General features: G+C 53.2%; 7 protein-coding genes across 7 annotated transcripts; 5 read left to right on the plus strand and 2 right to left on the minus strand.

Moving 5' to 3' along the window:
* Positions 1-639: 639 nt before the first annotated feature.
* PG998_005542 (uncharacterized protein) lies at positions 640-1,447 on the minus strand (the record flags this gene model as incomplete). The annotated part of the gene is made up of 2 exons (XM_066872360.1): positions 640-1,343; positions 1,384-1,447. The coding sequence occupies 2 exons, from the start codon at positions 1,445-1,447 to the stop codon at positions 640-642; spliced, it is 768 nt and encodes a 255-aa protein (XP_066732457.1).
* Positions 1,448-2,083: 636 nt separating this feature from the next.
* Positions 2,084-3,378, plus strand: PG998_005543 (uncharacterized protein; the record flags this gene model as incomplete). Its single annotated transcript, XM_066872361.1, has 2 exons — positions 2,084-2,334; positions 2,400-3,378. 2 exons carry the CDS (start codon positions 2,084-2,086, stop codon positions 3,376-3,378), a joined length of 1,230 nt encoding a protein of 409 aa, XP_066732458.1.
* A 1,269-nt stretch (positions 3,379-4,647) lies between these two features.
* On the plus strand, positions 4,648-8,561 carry PG998_005544 (uncharacterized protein; the record flags this gene model as incomplete). Its single annotated transcript, XM_066872362.1, has 6 exons — positions 4,648-5,529; positions 5,588-5,818; positions 5,889-7,537; positions 7,597-7,778; positions 7,827-8,063; positions 8,104-8,561. The coding sequence occupies 6 exons, from the start codon at positions 4,648-4,650 to the stop codon at positions 8,559-8,561; spliced, it is 3,639 nt and encodes a 1,212-aa protein (XP_066732459.1).
* A 731-nt stretch (positions 8,562-9,292) lies between these two features.
* PG998_005545 (uncharacterized protein) lies at positions 9,293-10,995 on the plus strand (the record flags this gene model as incomplete). Its single annotated transcript, XM_066872363.1, has 2 exons — positions 9,293-9,347; positions 9,416-10,995. The coding sequence occupies 2 exons, from the start codon at positions 9,293-9,295 to the stop codon at positions 10,993-10,995; spliced, it is 1,635 nt and encodes a 544-aa protein (XP_066732460.1).
* A 1,594-nt stretch (positions 10,996-12,589) lies between these two features.
* PG998_005546 (Phosphatidylinositol 4-5-bisphosphate-binding protein SLM1) lies at positions 12,590-15,594 on the plus strand (the record flags this gene model as incomplete). The annotated part of the gene is made up of 4 exons (XM_066872364.1): positions 12,590-12,669; positions 12,861-14,219; positions 14,274-14,716; positions 14,876-15,594. The coding sequence occupies 4 exons, from the start codon at positions 12,590-12,592 to the stop codon at positions 15,592-15,594; spliced, it is 2,601 nt and encodes an 866-aa protein (XP_066732461.1).
* Positions 15,595-16,466: 872 nt separating this feature from the next.
* PG998_005547 (threonyl-trna synthetase protein) lies at positions 16,467-19,103 on the minus strand (the record flags this gene model as incomplete). The annotated part of the gene is made up of 5 exons (XM_066872365.1): positions 16,467-16,663; positions 16,763-17,786; positions 17,838-17,935; positions 17,995-18,532; positions 18,639-19,103. The coding sequence occupies 5 exons, from the start codon at positions 19,101-19,103 to the stop codon at positions 16,467-16,469; spliced, it is 2,322 nt and encodes a 773-aa protein (XP_066732462.1).
* A 510-nt stretch (positions 19,104-19,613) lies between these two features.
* On the plus strand, positions 19,614-20,543 carry PG998_005548 (Gar1/Naf1 RNA binding region-domain-containing protein; the record flags this gene model as incomplete). The annotated part of the gene is made up of 3 exons (XM_066872366.1): positions 19,614-19,680; positions 19,760-19,917; positions 19,998-20,543. 3 exons carry the CDS (start codon positions 19,614-19,616, stop codon positions 20,541-20,543), a joined length of 771 nt encoding a protein of 256 aa, XP_066732463.1.
* Positions 20,544-21,007: the final 464 nt, after the last annotated feature.

Here is a 21,007-nt window from a genome sequence, read left to right on the forward strand (position 1 = left end):
TAAATCAGGGCCGGGGTCCCATCGAACGCCCACGAAGACGGCAGGATGGAAGCCATTATTGTGTTGGGCATATGACTTATGCAGGAGATAGCATTTGCCGGCGTTGGGGAGTTGCATTCGTAGGGTTGGCCCAGATAGCGGAGTTTAGCATTATCGGTTCGATGAGGAACTGAGTACCTATTGATAATTGCATCGCCCTACGCTTCCCTGGAAGTTGCAACATTTTTATCAAGAACATGTGTTTGATATTCCATTCAGCAGACTAATCTTCTTACTCCGTAGCTTTTCAGCACCTCGTCCCCTCGACAAAATCAACTGGCTCGGGAAAAGCAAGGGTATCTCAAACAAATTTGCAAGGAGCTTCTTGAGCATTAGCTTCCCCTTACGCAACCCTCGGGCCCATCTTAGGATTTGCCTAACATCTCCGATGTATTATAGATGGAGGCCTTAATGCCCCAGGCGTTATTGGAGCCGATGCCCAAGTATGTATAGCAATCTACTCTTGTCAGTTTAGAGGTCCATCTAGCCATTTGTACGCAGAACGACTGACCTGGTTTATAGTAAAGGGGTCTCCCGTGGGGCTGGGCGAGGCCAAACTGCTTGAGTTTGCCAGCCACTCTATGCACATCTTCCTTGTCGCTAAAATCGGCCGTGTAAACACAGATGAGACGTTCCGTCCTCTGATCGACGGTGGACCGCGGGGGCCACCTTGGCCGCGATGCCGAGCTCGTTGTTGGCGGTAGCCTTGGCCACAAGCGCCCAGGTCTCATCGACGCTGTGGACGGGGCAAAATATCATCCACTTGCCACACCTGACGTGAAGGTTGAGGGCCAGGTCAAGGAGGTCGCCCGTCGCCTCGCGACCGGCCTTGTTGACCTCGCGCGCGACAGCCGTCTTGGACTTGGACGACGTCTTCATGAAGTCAGCGAACGCGGCGACCATGCCCAGCCGCTCGCTGCCGCCGGCGAGGAAGCGCGGAAGGTCCGTCTTATCCTCCTCGGGGCCCTCGTTCTCGCTACCGCGGACATGCTGGTTATGGGCTTGGACCTTGGGCGTGCGTTCGATCCAGGGGTTGCAAATGAAAATACATGGGCACGACTCTGACTCGTCCGTCGTGGCGGGAGGCAGCCGCTCCAGGAACGCGTCCACTGTCTCTGTCAGCTGCCAGGCGTACGCGCAGCCCTCGTAAGGGTTGTGCAGATGCGCTTTGTTGCCGTTGTTCTGGGGCTGCCGCATGGCTTGGAGCCGTAGAGCCGACTGAACGTGCTTCCGCTGCTCCCACCAGTCTTGGATGTTGAAGCTATCAACCCTCTCTTCGAGTTCTTTGGCCGTTTCCTCGCCGCCTGGGGATCTTGTTAGTGGATGATGCCCTTGGCGGTTAACTAGAGTAAGGAAAGATAACGGGACTAGGGATACCATAGAAATCTGACTCATCCCCGGAATCCATTTTTTGCGTACGCAGATCGATCTGAAAGTGTGAGAGCGGGCCAAGAATGGGTAGCAGTCGCAAGTCGGTTCGTACAAACATCAACGATACAGTGAATGGCGGGATTCAGAATTGAGGGAGCGGGAAAATGAAACGAGACAATCTGTCAAATTAACCAACGGTTGAGCGATCTGAATAGCAAATATGACGAGCGTAGTTGTCCATGCATACGCCCGTTTTACGTAGTTCTTTCTTTTTTCCTTTTCTGCTCTCCCAGCAGGTTGTCCGGTACAAGTAGCCTGCCGAATCCCGGGGAAGGGAAGAGACAAATGTGACTGATTTCCAGGGTGAGGTCATACCAGAAGCTGGGTTTCGCTGGCCCAAGGCCCCGAGCCTTAGGCCTATGTACTCGATGCAATGCAGATCGCCGTCCGTTCGCGGCAGCTCAGCCCATGCATGCGTCCTGCGCTTGCGCTAAAGCAGGGGACCGACCCAGAAACCCAATCAAGCGGGCAGCAAGCAGCTGGGCGACCGGCTAAGTGGTAAGCCCTGCCACTGCCAGGTGGGGGTCGAGAGGAGGGTCACAAAATCAATCAACCAACTTCCATCCATTCTTCTTGGCTGTACTGTGTACTGGTCCTACGCCGTGTCTTCGACATGGAACAAGCCCAGCCCATACATCCCCGGCAGTCTTTGACGCTTGATCTCCCTCCAAGCTGCATTGAGTTCTGTCCAGCCAGTCCGCGGTACTTTGTCGTGGGCACTTACAATCTACAGAAAGAGGAGGGGCCTACTGGCGACCGAGATGCGGATTCCGATGGCGATGATACCACCCAGGTAGCTGCGCGCCAGAGCCAAACCCGCAATGGGAGCCTTGTTGTTTTCCAGTTAGACGACGACGACGAGGTGTAAGCAAACCCTGGCCTCACAATCTCCTGCATTTGGTCTGACTGTCTCGTGGTACCCAATGCAGTCAGCGCATCCAGACCGTACAACAGCCTTCAGCCATTTTGGACCTGCATTTCCATCCCCAGAAGGATACTTCTGATGTCATGGCTGTCGTGTCAAGTACTGGGACATTGTCTTTCTTCAGATTGGAGGCCCCGTCAGGGGACGCGATTGTAACCTTAACCGAGCTTGCTACCCATCAACCTTTAGGTGGGGGTGGGAATACTCTCTTCCTATCCTGCTGCTGGCATCCTATATTGCCGGATCTGATCTTCGTCACTACATCGACATTCGAGGTACACGTATTCCGGGTTGATGATGCTTGGAACATCATTGAGGCGAGTGAGGAGGCTGTGCTCGTGCACACATTAGAGGCCTGGACCGTCGCGATTTCTCCCGTTTTGTATGAGACAGTTGACCAAAGATGCTTCACAATCTATTCGGGCGGTGATGACTCCATGCTGTTACAGACCAGTTGCAGTTTACAGGACGGCACATCGCCTCTCGAGACGGTTGCGCATGCTATCAAGACCAAAGGGCATGGTGCGGGGGTGACGGCTATTTTGCCATTGGACATCACATTCGAAAACAACGCCAGAGTCGTACTTACAGGCAGCTACGACGACAACTTCCGGATCTATGCAGCCTATGAGTCCAGCCCCAACACAATAGCCATGAGAGCCCAGTTACTACAAGAGACCAACCTTGACGGTGGTGTCTGGAGGCTAAAGCTTGTGAGCTTGACGAGGCAGCCAGATGATCGCTGGGAAGCTATCGTCTTGGCTTCTTGCATGCATGCTGGGTCGCGAGTTTTGAGGATCACGGGGAGCTCAAAGCCGGAGGAGTGCGAAGCTGAGGTTGTCGCACGCTTCGAGGAGCACAAGAGCATGAACTATGGCAGCGACTTTCAGCCAGGCTCCGAGGCAGCGGGAAGAGAGCTGAAGGTTGTCTCCACCAGCTTTTATGACAAGCTTATTTGCTTTTGGGTGCTTCCACGTACATAACATATGCGTGTTGCTTTGGTACACCCTGTTTTGTGTTAGTCCTGACAAGGCATACAGACATATCCAGTGAATGTAAGTATCGAACGTTCGACATTTTACCTCACTGGCAGTTCTACGTATTGATTATATATCATATATACATATAGGCTGCAAAAAGGGGCGTAGAAGCCAGCTGCAAAGATGTCGATTCGCGCCATACCAGTGCTGCTTAGATTTGCATGGACTTTCCTGTCATAGCAGGGAAAGACCACGCTGATCTGATACCATATACTTAAAATGCGCTAGTAGGCATACTAAAACCGCAGTCTACCTGGTATAACGAGAGATGACTTGTGTTTTCAGTTTAGGGTAGTAGCAGCAGTACATAACACACTCGGATAACATATTTCTACATACTTATATTAGACTACACTCACACAGCGAGGCTATAAGCATCCCGTTCAGGGTTGGTTTATCTCTTGTTTGGGCTCAAGCACCATTTGGGGTGTTTGCTCTCAAGGCCGACTTCTTCTGTGCTACCCAACGAACGCCCGTTTGATGCTCCACCCTTCAATGCCTGATCAGATGGATATTCAGTCGGCCAGTTACATTACATGCAACGCCAATGGATGTGTCGACTAAGAAAACACGCACATACGCACAGCGCAACAGACAGCTGGGAGCTGGGGCTGGCAGCCAGGGTCAACCACTAAAGTTAGCTGACTTCCAGCACGCCAGGCCAGAAGCCAAAAGGCCTTGCCTACCTAGGCTGCTAGGCCAGGAAAGGCCGTAGCTTCGGATTGCAGTTGGGTAAAGTGGGGCTCGGAGCTAAGGTAAAAGGTAAGGGTGTAAGTCTAAGGTAATCGTGGGCAACCTGAAGGAAGGCAAAGCGCGCTTGCTTTCTCATTCATCTGGATATACCGAGCCAGTCCAAGTCATCTAAATCAAAATAATTCGTCCCCTCGCCCAGACGGCCCCCCCTCCCTAACCACACACGTCACTTCACTTTGCTTGGTCGGTATTATTTCTGACCGCCTGCATTTTTCTTTCTTTCTTTCTTTCTTTCTGGCCTGGCCTGGCCTGTCGCCGAATTGCATACTACTATCTACGAGGCATTCTTCCCCGTCATTCTTACCTGATGACTCGCACTTAAGACAAACATCTCGTAACTGACTGGCCGCCCTGGTGGATCAACAGAAAGAACTCCTGCCCACCCCTCCAAGATCGTCCGTCATCAAACGCCGAACCAAGACTCGCGCGAGCTATACCCTTACATAGCTTTCCCTCATCATGTCCACGGCGCCACAGGTCAACGGCAACATGGGGATGGTGGGCACAGCCGCGAACGGCGCTGTCATTCCCCGGATCCAAGAAGCCCTCCAGCTCGTCCACAATCCATATTCTAACAACGATACACGCCAAGAAGCCCAGAGATTCCTCGAGGAAGTCAAGGATTCCGAAGAAGCCCCATTCCACGGCTACACTCTGGCCGCCGACAAGTCCCAGTCGCCAGTCGTACGACACTACGCTCTGTCGCTACTCGAGCATGCTATCAAACACAAGTGGGCAAAGTACACACCCGACCAAGCAGTCGCGCTGCGCAACTGGGTCCTCGAGCTTTCGCGGTCGATATCTCGAGACGACCCCGTCTACCTGCGAAACAAGATCGCCGTGCTATGGGTCGAGGTCACGAAACGCAGTTGGGCAGACGAGAATGGCTGGATGGACATGGACGCGATGCTGGTCCAGCTCTGGCAGGTGCCAGACTCGGCGGTACACCAGGAGCTTGTCCTACTCATACTCGAAACGCTCTCCGACGAGATTTTCAATGGAGACGACGCCGTCGTTGCAATCCGTGAAGGCATCCTTAGCAAGGCGGCCGTTGAAATATTCACTCCCGCTGCCGTCTTGGTCGAACATTTCCCCGAACGCAAGGCCGGCCCTAATGTCCGTTGCGGCGAAGAAGGCTGGCTGGGGAGAATTACCGTCCTCCTGCGTCAGTGCCTGTCCATGGACTTACAGAACAACGCCGACTTGCGTAATTGTGCCGTTCGCGCATTCGCTGTGCTCTATTCGCTCATGCCCTGGGTGGTCCCGTATGCTGCCACGGCTACAGGCTGCGTGGGTGTCATGTGCGACGGGCTTCGTGCGCCCCATCTTGCCGTACAAAAGGTAAACCTCTTAAATATGCTGATATGCTCTTTCCCATACAAAATTGACACTTTGACAGGCCGCTCTTGATGCAATGCATTCACTCTATTCTAGGACCAGCTTTGTGGACCAAGAGTTTCTGGACCTGGTCGTGCCCCTTTATGACCACAAGTATGCCGAACTCTTCCGGCAGCTGTTCGAATGGTCCCAGGTCGATGCCGAAGATATAGACGATGACAAATACCAATTTGGCAAGAAGCTCTCGGAGCTGATTTCTTTTGTTGCCAATTACATTGATCGGCGATGGCAGGTCTTGCCCATGAACGATGGGCGGGTCGACCTGCCAGCCTTTTTTGCAGCTCTTACTACTGGTTACACAGAGCCCAAGCTTGATAGTTTCGATCCCTGTGCTTGTGACCTGGACAAGACTGTTGAACCAGCAACATCTGGGCCCTAACATTGCGCAGACACCGGAGCTCATTGGTCCGTTACTGGATGTTTGTAGTGCTCGTCAGTTCCGGTACGAAAACTTGCCCGAAGACACCCAAGACCCCACATTCTTGTTCCTTCTTGAAGATACCGATACCTTACCAGAGAGGCATGCCTTCCTTGGAAATTACCGTCGATATAGTTGCCAGGTGATTGAGGGTGTCGTTCGTCACAAGCCCGTCGACGCCATTACTCACATTCTGGGTAATGCACAGCCTATTCTTGACAATCTCTACGATGGCCAATCCTCCTTCAACCCCGCAACTTATACGAAATTCTCAACCGCCTCGCTGCGCGCCGATGCACGGGCTACTGTCATTGAGGCTGCCCTGAAAGGCTTTTGCAAATGGAGAGCGAGATCGGCTACTGAGTTGAACGAAGGGGACGTGTCCGCGGTAGAGGCCAGCCTTGAGTCGTGGGCTGAGCAGTTGTTGACCAAGAAGTTCGAGGATCCCTTAATTAGGAAACGTATCCTTCAGTTACTTGTGGCATTCTCCACGACTGCACTTGATCGAAAACCGACTTTCATGCTTAAGGTATTGGAGCACATCTTGGTAACATGGCCAGCAACGCAGCCGGAACACCGAGCGTATACAGACGCCGTTAAGGACTTGCAGTCAGAGAGCATGGTCGAACTACAAAGACTCGCGGTTAAGATGCCGGACCATCTTCTCAACGTCTACGATCAAATCTCGTCGAAAGTCGGCGAGATGGTAGCGTCAGGAACGCTGGACGAGAAGCGGCAGATAACATACCAAACATTTCTCTTCACCATAATCCATCGGTCGGATCGAGTTGAAAAAGCCATGAAACTCGAGAAGCTTAGTGGTTTCTTACAGCCTATCAAGGCGCAATGGCAGAACGAGGACCTGAAGCAAGCCTTGTCATCATATGAAAGCTTCTGTCAGATGATGGGACTCGACAAAGCTCAGAATTATTTGGCTCGGAATCATGTTCACGAAATCAACGACTGGGGCTCGGTGGCGCTAGATGCCGAAGGCCAAGCCCTCCAGAATGAGCTCGAGGATAGGCAGGCAGCGCTTCCCTTACGACCGACCAAATCTTTCCTGAGTTGCTCGATTGATAAGGTTGAAAAAGGGACTGGCCCTTACGATACCTCTTGCGAGTTGTGGCAAGACGCTTTCCCTGCGATCTTGCCAGAACTCTTGAAGTTTCTCAGCTATGCCCATGCCTCTCACAGCGCAGGAAACTGGACAGGCCTCCCAACAGAGATGCAGAGTATCGTCGGTCGTGTCCTTACTGACCGTTTTTGGCAAGCTGGAATCTCGGAAGGAACTAAAGATGACTTCTACGCCAGAGTGGTTGATAAGAAGCTCACTTTCGAAGGACTTGCCTCCACCATCAGAGGCACCATTCGTTTTGTCCGGGAGTCGGTTTACGCAGTGATATACTGCATGAGTCGTCTGGATATGCAGTTCTACGGCTTTAGCGAACTGCCGGGACCCCTTGCGCATGCGCTGCTTGCTGACTGCCACAGTTTATCTTCTCACCAGATGATCAATCTCCTGAACTTGGTCAGGTACCTGGTCGATAACTGTCCTGTCCAACTCCGTGGCCATTTCCTACCTCCGCTTCTAGCCTCTACGTTCCAACAGATGGATACCAAGGTCAATTTGGAGTGGGAGAGACAAGGGGAGCAACAGGGAGTCGGGCTGGCGGCGAAGCCTTGACAGAAGAGATGAAAGCCGAGAGCATTCTCCGTCAACTAACCTACACTGCCGTCATGATGGTAGCCGACTTCTTAGACCCGGCTCGTACGAGTAAGCTGAACGAGATCCATGCGTGCTCAGACTCTAATCTTGACATAGATGACCCGGTACCGGACACGGTGCTACAACCAAAGCGCAAATATCTTTCACTTCGGAAATTCTGCCTGTCACACTCGACCATACTGGAGCCCCTTCTCCTTTTTTGCACGCATGCAATCCGTGTGCGCGACACGAGGTGCTGTAGCATCATGCTCCGCGTGTTTCGAACCATCCCAGGGGAGTTCATGGCCACTGAGGCCAGCGAGTCGCAGCTCGCCGCCAACATGAACGATGACGGTAAAAAGCGAGCCCGAAGAAGCAATTCCAGCATCAACAGCATCTACGATTCGCGAATATATCTCGTCGAACGTTTTGAAGGCATGCATCACCTCAATTCACGAGCCGTATTTTGTCGACCTCCAGAAAGACCTTGCAGCACTCATTGCGACTATCATAGCCTACTACGCCCCGTTGACTTCTACACCGCGAGATATACTGCTGTCTTTGCCAAACATTAAGCCCAGCGAGATTGACCGAGTATTGCGCGAGGTGCTCAAGTCCAGCAACTCACGCAACCAACGCGGGCACATCTTGGAGCTGCTCAAAGACTTGAAGGGGGTCAGCATCTCGGAAATGGGTAAGCTCGCCAAGAGCATCAACATCCAAAAGCCTTCATCCAAGAAGCCCTCACGGAGCAGATTGGCACAGCAGTTCATGACGGCCCCGAGCGTTGACTCGGCAGCCAATGGAGAACAGGGGCTGGAGGACGTGGCCAGCCTGTTCAACAACTCCTAGTTACTGTTGTGCAGGTTGGTTGATATTGTGAGGTGGCAAGAGGCCATCATTAGACTCTTGCTTTAACGTCGAAGAGCAGCAAGCAAGATTATTGCTTGGACCGCCGTTGCATTGGCCCTTGCTCATTAGAACTGTACTAGCGATGGACTAAAAAGAAAAAACCTACATATTGAATACCACTTTTACCCCGCTGCTTTCCGTATGGAAGAACAGTGTACATACGTACATACATACATATATCCAGATGCGGTGCAGGTGGTGCCATATGGATTTAGCATCAGCCAGTCCCCCCTAACCCACCACGTAGCCCCGCCTCCCGCATTTGGTATGTGGCCTATCAATCAATGGATCCAGTAATAACCAGCCTCGTCACAATCGTATCACGCCAATTTGAAACAAGACACCCATTCATCGATACCTGGCCCAGACATCAAAGCAATAATAGTACTTTGGAGAGAACCAAATCAGCCACAAGAGTTGTGCAGAGATATTGCCGTATTCGATTCGCACAATGTGATTATAGACCCGTCATACATGTCCATGTTCTTCAGGCACGAAACCCCTCCCACCGAGAGTTCATCGTCCTTGAAGGCCACTCTTTTTGTCTGGCTGATCCAGTCCTCTCGCCTCCTACCCAAACCCCGGACTTCCACTGCAGGACATATTCGACATATTCTCGTGATGCTTGCCCCGCTCTCGAGCCCGCGCAATCTCCCCTGAAGTAGCCCGCCATGGAGGAATCGGACATCGTCTACACCATAGAGACTGAGGAACAACTATGGGACGGTGCGCATCGCTATCCTTTGCTCGCACTCTTTGCCATCGAATGATAGCTGACCTTGGCCAACCTGCAGAACTAAACGAGCTCCTTTCCCAGACCTACTTCGCCCACAACCACGAATCCGTCGATGACGCTTTGCGCCGCTGGCTCGACCTTGCTTCCAAATGCCGACAAGACTTCTCCCAATCCGAAGACGACGTATTCACCTGCTCCGACAGGCTGCTCAACAGCCCCTTATATCATACCGACCCCCATTATGTACGCACGCAGATAATATACAGCATGTTGCAGGAGGACGAAACCGCCTCTCTCTACGCCATTGCGAGCTTCCTCCTGCTGGACGGACGCGGCGACGAGACTACCTACCGCGAAATGGTCAACGAGGGATGCTTTCACCGTTTGCTGGAGTTGATGAACGGCCACAGGGATGACGACCCCAGACTCTACCGTCTGCTCCTGGAACTCATGTACGAGATGCCTCGCTTCGAGAGATTGCGCCCCGAAGATCTTATGCAGGTCGATGACGGCTTTGTGGCTTACCTCTTCCAACTCATCGAGGGGCTTTCCGAGGACGCCCATGATCCCTATAACTATGCCATCATCAAGGTTCTACTCATCTTGAACGAGCAGTACATGGTCGCCTCCACTGCGGCCGCGGCAGACCCTACCTCGGCCAGCGCATTGCTGCTAACGAACAGGGTCGTCAAGTGTTTGTGTCTGTACGGGCCGCAATTCCGGACCTTTGGCGAGAACCTGATCCTCCTCCTCAATCGCGAGACCGAGACGGCGCTGCAATTGCTGATACTGAAGCTGCTCTATCTACTGTTCACGACCAAGGCAACGTACGAATACTTTTACACCAACGACCTCCGCGTCCTTCTCGACGTTATAATACGCAACCTCCTCGACCTGCCCTACGAGCTGATGTCGCTGCGCCATACCTATCTGCGCGTGCTATACCCGCTGCTCGCGCACACGCAGCTGAGCCAGCCGCCCTATTACAAGGAAGACCACATTGCCAAGGTGCTTAAGATATTGTCCGGCGCGGGAAATGCGCACTTTGCACCGGCGGATGAGACGACCATGCGACTGGTAGATCGCGTGCGGAAGGTCAGCTGGCTGCCCGATGATGAATCTGCGGGTGAGGCCACCGGCAGACTGCTAGGGATTAGTCTCGAGCCGCAGGACGCAGGCAGCAAGATTAGTGTTGTTGATGTGGCGGCGGTGACGGAGAAGCCCGGGGTGCAGACGCCTAGCCGGAAGGCCGAGCTCAGTACAGACGAGCAAGTGGAGAGCAGCCATGCGCAGCCATCCTCGCCGGAGGATATGACGACACCGGCGACAGCAACAAATGCAGCAGGAGGCAGCACCAATGATGGGGATGTGGAGGCGGCTTCGCCAGCGGTCGCGGCGACCAAGGAATCATTGCCATTGCCACAGAAGCCGAAGAAGGCATTGCCCGAAGTGCCCAAGTCGAGGCATGGAAAGCCGTTTGCGCAACCGGTGGTCCACATCAATGCGAACGCGAATGGGACAGTGGCAGCAACCAAACGGCTGCCGCCGCAAGCACCGCCGCCGAGGCGCAGAGGCAAGCTCAAGGCAACCGAGCCTGCTGGTACTGTTGGTACCACGCCCGCCTCTCAGAAACAGTAGGATGGGATGCTGAGGGGTTAGTTTGACCAGGCTCCACCGAACGGGCCTGCTTATTGATTGATGATGGATGGATAGTAGGGGAATTGATCATTTAGTCAGTGATCGCTGTTGTGTGATTAGGGGGCTTTCCTTACTTGGAGAGGGGATAATGGTCCGATGCTCTTTCTCTCTCTCTCTCTCTCTATTAATGTGTGTGGGTGTGTGGTTGTTATTGTTCAAGTGGGTGACTGCTACTCTGTGTATTTTGTTTTCTGTGCAAAAAGATTACGGGCTTTTACGAATGGGCATTCACATGGCGCGGCGTTGGGCAGGTGGTTCGATGATAGCATGGGCTGGGAGGTGAACGGGACTTCCAGCAGGTAGCAACCAAGCAGCAAGTCGTAGACAGCGACAAGATTATATTTCCAGTCGTTGGTTGTAATAGTATAGTGAGCTTAAAGCCTTTACTCCGGCAAGGCCTAGACTCGTAGAGTGTATATACTGAATGCAGCTAATGGGTCAAATGTGAGCTGCAGATCATGTTTCTATCCATAATGGGGTTATATATGTATGTATGTGCATACTACTAGTAATAGTTTATCGTGAATGCGTATGGGGCCATTTCCCTGGCGAATCCAGTTGCTCATCCGGCGCGATCCATGATGGGGAGAGGTGGAGGAGTACATAGTTGTAGGTATGTATGTATGTACATATGCATGCCGCAATGCCGGTTTCCACCACAATGTACCCAGGACATGGCGTTACGTCATCCTGCTTGAGTAACGAAATGGGAGATTGCCTATGGAATTGCATGGCCGCTTGCAGCCCCATGTTTTATTGGCTAGAGGGCTAGAGGGCACGGTTTACGGCGGGGTTGACAGAAAATGGGGGAGACAGAACCGTGCCGGGATGTGTACGACGACATCATCCTCTGTTTCTCTTGACGACTACTACTCCTCTGTTGGATGCCCGATACCCGATACTACCACCATACCCAACCCGCATGCGACCTGGCTGAATCTTGGGCGCCTGTCAGATATACTTTTGCCCTGTCCTCCTCAGAGTCTCCTCTGCCACGTTTTCTCATAGTGGCAGCAGTACACATTTCCCACTACCATCCGTACGCACACACTACAGAGGAGGTAACCAAACACTAGTGAATAACCCCCCATCTCCCCTCCGCACCAAGCCCGCAAACGCCCCCTCCCCTTCTGTTCTTCTGCCTCAGTACATACATACATTTCACGATACCTCGGGCTAGCCCACTAAGACGAGACCGTCTGCCTACTACTTACGAGTAGTACTACTCGCAAAGCCGGCTTGCCGATCGGGGTTTGCACACTGCCACTAGAAAGGGTCCAAGCCTGGTCAGACTGGCGCCGGCAGAGGCTGAGACCCAGCGCTCTGGGCTGCAGAGAAGAGACGACACAGTTAGTTTGCAGTGACACGGAGCTAAGGAGTGTGAGATAAGCAGGAAAAGCCCAAGTGATTGCGTCAACACTGCGACTGACGTCGTTCGCTCCCGCCCTCGGTCGCTTCTCATTCCAGGAGATACCTTGATCGACTACTGGATTTAATACCCATTCCTCCCCGTTCCTCGTCTCCAAATCCGAAAATGGCGACTGCGAGATCCCCGCTGTCGCAACAACGACCAAGGACACCTTTGAATAACACGACCGTCATTGATCCCGCCGGGTACGTAGTCGACACGTCGTTCCTGCCCGTCCCCCCCTTTTACGTCCACTACCTTCTTGCTTCCCGTTTCCAGCAACGAAGCGACAGACAGTCCAACCTTCTCCATTCACACCTGCGCTAGTCGATGCTTTCGTGCTAATGAGAACTCCCTGTATTCTCAGCGTTGATTATAGCCCATCCAGCCTGTCAAGACCACCAGCCGTAGCAGACAATTCCTACTTTCAGTATCATCAGCCGCAACCGCAGTACTCTGCCGCCCAGAGGGTTCCCGCGGACCAAGAGACCGCCTCCAACACGTTAGCCAACGCGCAACTGGCTTCGCCCAGTGCAGACAACAATTCGTACTCAAGACGCGACCCCAAATTCACCGAAGAGTGGGATGCCAGTGTGAGAGGAAGTTCCATCATCGAAGGTCCGACACACAGAACAGGGATGCAGCGCTCCAATTCTACGTCGTCCCGCCCTGGTGATAACATGAGCGTGACGGGCGATGGCGCCACCAGCGGCATCTCTCTGTCCCGTGGCAACACGTTGAAGAAGAAGAGCTCGCTGCGTAGAAGCGGGAGTCTCAAGCGGAGTGGCAGCCGGCGGAGCATGAAGGCCGGTAGTGTCCGAAGCCTGGCTTTGCAAAGCAGTCACGATCCCGAGGAGGCCCTCAGCGCCTTCTACTGCCCCGTCCCGACGACGGGAAACCCTACTGAGGTCCTGGCAAATCGCTTCCAGTCGTGGCGCAAGATCCTCAAAGACCTCATCGCCTATTTTAGGGAAATCCAGTCGCACTATGAGCATCGATCCAAGTCGCTGCTTAAGCTGGCCAACGTCGCAAACAACATGACAACGCCACCCGGCTTCCTTGCTTCCGGCGGACTTGACGACGCCGTGGAGATTTTGAGAACTCATCACAAGCAGTCCATTATCGAAGCCAACAAGGCCAGGGAGATCGAGGAGGATGTTATCCTGGCATTGACGGGCCTGAGAAGCGACTTGAACATGAAGATGAAGGAGATCAAGAGCTTGTCTGGCGATTTCAGAAACTCGGTCGACAAAGAAATGGAGAACACGAGGAGGGCCGTCAACACTCTACAAGAGGTATTAGGCCAGACCGAGATGGACTCTTCGTTAACGACCGGCAAGCAAGATCCATATCTACTGAGACTGGCGGTGGACAGGCAAGTCGAGCGCCAGATCGACGAGGAAACCTATCTTCACCAGGCCTACCTCAATCTGGAAACATCAGGGCGGGAACTCGAGTCTATCGTCGTGGGCGAAATTCAAAAGTCGTACAATGCCTATGCCGGTATCCTTAAGCGAGAGGCAGATGGGTCTTACAACACCATCGAGGATTTGCGAGTCGGACCCATTGCCATGCCCAAGGACCACGAGTGGCACGTGTTCGTCCAGAAAGACGCGCAATTCGTGAATCCAGATTTACCGATTCGCTCCCCAGAACATATCCACTATCCTGGACGGGACCACTATGCGAGCCAGGAGATCAGAGCTGGCTTGCTTGAGCGGAAGAGCAAATATCTCAAAAGCTATACTGCAGGCTGGTAGGTATTCCAACGTAAGAAGACTTCACAGAAAGTACACTAACAACGTCCCAGGTACGTCCTGTCGCCAACGCATCTGCACGAGTTCAAGTCAGCGGACAAGAGCGGGCCGCCAGTCGTGAGCTTGTATCTCCCTGAGCAGAAGCTGGGTTCGCACTCAACGGAAGGTGGCTCATCGAACAAGTTCGTCTTGAAGGGAAGGCAAACCGGCACCATGCACCGGGGCCACACCTGGGTATTCCGCGCGGAAAGCCACGATACTATGATGGCTTGGTACGAGGACATCAAAGCCCTCACGGAGAAGTCGCCTGAGGAGCGCAATCATTTCGTCCAAGGGCATGTCCGCACCTTGTCGCGCTCTTCACAGCGCTCCATTTCCAGCGATGGCATGGTGGACGATGAGGATGAGGAACCCTTCGTATCCCACGAGAATGCCGCCGCTGTGGTGGCCAGCCCCGGCTCTCGGCAAGATTCCGTTTCCAGCCGGCCCCAGCCTGGTGAGCAATACCGGCGCTCCTTGCATTTCGGATGAGTCAGGCATTGTTACCCCTTTTCAGCGGCCTGGCGACACGTGGTTTGGATGCCCAGCCAGCATCTGACTGGAACAAGAATAAACATCCCTCTCCGTCTTGATGCTGACTGTCCGTGTCCTATAGGTGGCAGATTCCCCAGCGACATTCAGGTGAACGCCGAGAGGGGCATGCAGGTCCCCCACTCGCCCAGTGATGCTAGTTCTGGGTTTCTGGATAACAGCGAGTATGCTCAAGGCGCGCCCGTCAACGGCCACGTCACTAACGATTACGAAGCCGTGGCGGCAGCTAGTGCACTCCCAGGGAGCCAGGTAGGGGAGCCATGTCCGGCCTCCCAGGTGATGGTGGGCCAGAACTATGGCCGCTCCGAGGGCGTCCATATGGATGTTGCTCCTAGCCACGCAGAAATAGTCCATAATGAAGCTGTCGCCGACGGCGTCAACCCTTACAATGGCGAGCCCGCTTTGAACCAGCACAGTAACTCCCAGTTTCAGCAGCGCTTCTTTGCAGCGCCAAGTGCGATCGCAGGTCCTCGCCACGTAAACTTACCACAACACACGAGCATCAGCGAAGACCCAAGCAACGCTGCGTCATACAACAGCTCAGCCGCCTCCCCAACCTATTACGAGAATGAGTTTCTCGGTCAAGCCCCGCTGATGAACGCTCAGGCAGGAAACGGCGCATCATCCATGGGCGTTAATCGATCAAGCGCTTATGGGCAGGTGCAGCAGCAGCAGCAGAGTGCGCAAGTATCGCGGCCAGGCTTCCAGGGTCGGACGGATAGTACCCCCCATGTGCCCGGCGAGTACCCCCGCGGCACACCTGCGACTACGCCTGCGTACTAAAAAGCCAAATGCCGTACTACTCCCACGACTTCGTCTATTCTTTCAGTAACAAGTAACAAGTCGATAACGGCTTATGGATATGCTTCGAATAAAGGGGGAGAGAAGGAGGGTGAGGAACACGAAGATGGCAGTTTGTTGTTATCATTGTGGCTTGCATTTTCTTCAGCTCGGCTTTGCTTGCGAGGGCGCTTGGAGGGCAAAAAAGGAAATTGCGTATAAGGGACGGGACGTAAGGAGGGGGGCAATTGTTGATATACCACATACTTATTATGCTTATTGTCTACTTGCGAATCGATTTTCTACCGCCATTGAGCTATCTATTTACTTACTGTGGAGTTATTCTCGTAGTAGGTGTGATCTTCTGCTAGCTTGCTTTTCCCATCCACGTCGACCACGGTGATTAGATAATGTGTATCTTGCTACTGCTGTTACTGTAGCTGGTCTGCTCGGCACGAGATAGAGTCCTTGAAGTCCTAAATACTGTTATAATATCTTGGTTTAAAAGAAAATAACAGGAATATACCTCTAGAATTAAATTATATAGAATTGTTCTATAACTCTTTTGTACGTCGATAATCGGCTTGCTCTCGATCAAAGGCATATGTGTACGTCAAAAAGGCTTAATGGACGATACAGTGGTGAAAAAAATGATGAATTGATACATAGTTGGGGAAAATTGAGAGGGTGAATGAAATTGGATTACTGGCGAAAAGCAGCCTTTACATGACTTCTCCAGAAGGGCATCCGCCCGAGCCTTGTTCAATGGGTCGCTGAGATGAAGCGGTTCGCTTATCCCGCCCATTCCTGTTCTCCTAGCGAGTCTTTGTGATGTATTCCCATTTTTCTTCTTCCAACTAGACTGGCTACATTATCTAGGCCGCGGGCGCTTCCTCCTTGGCTGCCTTCTCAATCTGGGGGAAAGGGTTATAAGAGCCAAGATCCGTTTTCAGCTGTTTTAGCTTCTCCACTGCCTCAGCCAGAGTGATCGGCTGACCACGGTCCTGGGCCGAGGTGTTGTCTCGCCATCGGATGTTGACCTGCTCGCCCTTCATCTCCTCGTCACCAACCACTGTTCACAAGAAAATCAGCTGCTATACGCCAAAGAGACGAATGACGAGTTTCTTTTATAAAGGGATGAAGAAAAGCAACGAAGAAGACAAAGACTTACCAAAGATGAAGTTGTACTGTGCCAACTGTCCGGTGCGGATCTTCTTTTGGAGCGTGTTGCCGCTGAGATCGACATCGACGTACATCTTCTCTTGGTGGAAGATGGCCCGGACCTTCTCGGCATAGTCGTAGAAGCCAACACCGACAGGCACAATCAGGATCTGTCGAGGAGACAGCCAAAACGGCCACTTGCCGGCATAATGCTCACATAGGATGCCGGTGAAACGTTCGATCGATCCGGCCATAGCGCGGTGGATCATGACGGGTCTGGCGGCACCAGGCGACAATGGTTTAAGGACACGTTCCTTGGGCGCTTCAGCGGCCTGGTTCGCAGGAGTTTTCGGGTTCGGCTTGCCTTCCTTGGCCGCATTTGCCGAGTCGATGATGGCCTGGGGGTTTTTGACCTTGAACTTGGGCTTCACCATGGGTTCTGTCTTGTCCTCCTCAGTCTTGGCAGCAATGGCCTCACCAGTGTTGTACTCCAAGCTGAAGTTGACGGGCTGAACAAAGTCAAGCTGTATGGTAGCACATTGCCAATCGCGGTTGAGACAATCGACGATTGTGATATCGATCTTAGGTCCGTAAAAGGCACCGTCACCCGGATTCAAGGACCAGGCAGCATTTCCCTTGGCGGTGAACTCATCCAGAGACTGACGCAAAGCTTCCTCTGCCTTGTCCCATGTCTCGATCTCGCCCATGTATTTCTCAGGCCTGGTGGAAAGTTTGAGTTTGAAGGTCATGCCAAGAAGGCCGTACATCTCTTGTAAGAAGTCAAAGAGGCCATGCATCTCCGACTTGATCTGATCTTCGCGACAGAAGATATGGGCATCATCCTGTTGGAATCTGCGGACACGAGTGAGACCGGACAGGGCTCCAGATGCTTCGTTTCTGTGAAGGACGCCAAAATCGGCAACTCGCCATGGTAATTCTCTGTGCGACCTCTCGCGGTGGCCAAACAGACGGCAATGGCCGGGGCAGTTCATTGGCTTCAAGCCAAACTTGGTGTTATCCATATCAATGACGAACTACACAATGTAAGCTTGCATTTAGTGATCAGTTGGGACTGATTGCCATACCATGTCATCTTTGTAGTAATTCCAGTGGCCAGACATCTTCCAGAGTTCCGAGTTGAACATGTTGGGAGTGATGACCTCTTCGTAGCCACGCTTCCAGTCTGGGAAAAAAATTAACCATTAGTTGTATCCGGCAGAGTGGATAGGAACAGAAACTTACATTGCTGGCGTATGTAGTCTAACAGAGTGTTGTAGATCCGAGCTCCATGGGGCAGCCACATGGCAGAGCCCGGCGACATTTCGTCGAAGAAGAACAGCTCCTGGTCCTTGGCAATCTTTCGGTGGTCCCGCTTGGCGGCTTCCTCAAGGAACTTCTTGTGGGCAGCCATTTGCTTCTTGTCCGGGAAAGAGACACCGTAGATTCTCTGTAGAGAATCATTCTTGGCATCGCCCAGGAAATATGAGGCCGAGTTCTTCATGACGGCGAAGGCCTCGATCCGGCCAGTATCTGGTACGTGAGGACCACGGCACAAGTCAATGAGCGGGCCATTGCGATAGACGGTGGTGGAAGTTCCGTCAGCAATCTTATCCTTGATGATATGCTGCTTGTACTTGTTGTAGTTGAACATCTCGAGCAGCTCGTCCTTGGTCATGGTCAGGCGCTCGAACTTCTGCTTCTCCTTGACGATGGATGACACAATGGTCTCAATTGGCTTCCAGTCCGAGGCTTGGACAGCGGCGCCGTCGGGTAGACCCATCTCGTAGTAGAAACCGTTATCGATCGGGGGGACCGATGCACAGAGAGCAGCCGAACCGACGCTCCGAAGCTTCGCCCAGAATATGGGCCGACGAGTGCCAGAAGACCATCTTGCCTTGCTCGTCATCAAAGTCGAGCAATTCCAGGTTGCAGGATTCCTCCAGGGGTCTGTCAAGATCCCATAGCTGTTCCCGGTCGCCATTCAGCCTTGCCACCACGGTGCGCTTGTATAAACTGTTGCTAATGCCCTTGGCAATCTCACCGGGGGTGGTGACGTAGGATGTACCGGGCTTGATGGTGCCGTCAGGCATGGTGATGGTGATGGGCTCTCGGGGCTTCTTGGCCAGCTCCTCATCTTGCCGCTGCTTAATCTTGTCGAAAAGATCCAGTCGGTGCTTTAGGAAGTCGGGTGGAGGGGTTATCTCAAGAGGCCCTGCGGCAGCATCGTCACCTCCCTTGGGCTTCTTCTCCTTCTTGGCGGCCTTCTTGTCGGGCTTGTCTCCTCCGCCGAGAGCGACGTTTTTGACGCCCTCAACGACGGACTCGACGGCTTGCTTGGCTTGGTCCGCCATGTTGGTAATTGTGGTCGTCGCCGCGTAAGTGGTTTTGGTGGGAATAATGTGCGGGTGAGTCAACTACCCAACTTATTATTCGAACCACGGCAAGAAAGTCAATAGGCGGGGTGTGGTACTTGGTGGGGCAAGAACATTTGACTTGACTTGGGATGCCAGAGGATGCAGCTGCAGCGCAGCAGGCAGTCAGTCAGTCACCAGTGACCCGGGGGGTACGGTGTTAGACCTGAAGCCACAAACTAGCCACAAGCCACAAGCCACAAGCCACATCAAAAGTCGGCATGGTTACTGGGCAGGCGCCCCCCATCATATAGTGGATTGGTCCACTTAGACGATAAGCTATCTGACGAGATTAATCCGGCCAACCACCAAAAAGTTTCTCCGATAAGCAGAGCATTGGACGAACCTGGGAAAAAAATATCCCAAGCTCCCAACCGACCAAGAAATTCGTATCATCAGCGCCAGCGCAACATCCTCACAGCGTCCATTGGTCACTACACAGACGCGAAAATGTCACGAGGAGCTCCCAGAGGACGAGGTGGTTTCGGAGGCGGCGGCTTCGGAGGCCGTGGAGGTGGTAAGTCTTGACTAGATATGCTGTCTATCGATTGTTGCACCCTGCACGCAAAGCTGACCATGCTGTTGCCCTGGACTAGGCCGCGGTGGTTTCGGGCAGCGTGACTTTGGTCCTCCTGCCCAGATCCTCGAGATGGGAACCTTCATGCATGCCTGCGAGGGTGAAATGGTCTGCGAGTCCAACAACCCCAAGGTCCCCATGTTCGGAGCCCAGATCTTCCTCGAGAACAAGACTTCGGTAAGCATCCCCCATGCCCTTGACGAGCTTAAAGTATTCACTCCACGCACACGACCACTAATATATTTGCTTTCTTACAGGTCGGCAAAGTCGACGAAGTCCTTGGCCCCATCAACCAGGTATACTACACCATCAAACCGAGCGAGGGCATCGTTGCCACCAGTTTCCAGCCCGGCGACAAGTTCTTCATCGGTGGCGACCGACTGCTCCCCATGGACAAGTTCCTGCCTAAGCCCAAACCCCCGCCAGGAGCCCCTAAGGTGAAGAGAGCCGGTCGCGGCGGTGCAGGTGGCCGTGGTGGCCCCATGCGCGGCGGACGTGGTGGCCCTAGGGGTCGTGGTGGCCCTGGTGGCTTCTCGAGAGGCGGCGGTCGCGGTGGAAGTGGATTCGGTGCCCCCGTGGTGGCGGTGGTCGCGGCGGTGGTGGTTTTAGCCGTGGTGGCGGCGGCGGTGGTTTCAGCCGCGGCGGCGGCGGTGGTTTTGGCCGTGGTGGTGGTGGTGGCTTCGGCCGGGGTCGCTGATCGCTTCCACGACTGGATTTTCAGATTTGCTCGTCTTTTGGTTTCGATGTCCCCGAGAAAGAATTTCCCGCGTGGACAAACCAATATTGTACCCTTGTCCGGCTAGACATTGGCGTTGCGACTCTATTGTTTCTTTCATGGGCAGAAATATGGTCACGAAAGGGGACCCCAGGCGTTCAGGATCTTTTTGCTCAAAACAGGGTGTTTATTGTCTGATATTGCCCACTGCCTGTGCTTATTGCCGCAAATAACCTTTGCATCGCCAGATCTGACCTTGTTCACATGTGTCGAGACTTCTCTGCGTGTATCCTGTCTATCAAGTCCCCGACAATACGCTCATCTGCACGGGTTCTCTCACGTTTCCTCAGCACGGGGGAATTCCTACGACGGGGCCTGCAATTGGAGCGACCTTTCCGTAACCCATCGTCAATGGATGGTTTGCCTAGGTTAGGCAAGGCAACACACCCATATTTGGCTGGTCTAGATCGGCAGAAGGGTGAGGGATGACTTGGTTCTGTCAGTATAACATCATACATGTTCTAAGCAGCATGCGTTAGACGCCACGCGTAT

The sequence above is a fragment of the Apiospora kogelbergensis genome (assembly GCF_038363985.1).
Source record: "Apiospora kogelbergensis strain CBS 113332 chromosome Unknown utg000003l_segment0_segment0, whole genome shotgun sequence".
NCBI lineage: Eukaryota > Fungi > Ascomycota > Sordariomycetes > Amphisphaeriales > Apiosporaceae > Apiospora > Apiospora kogelbergensis.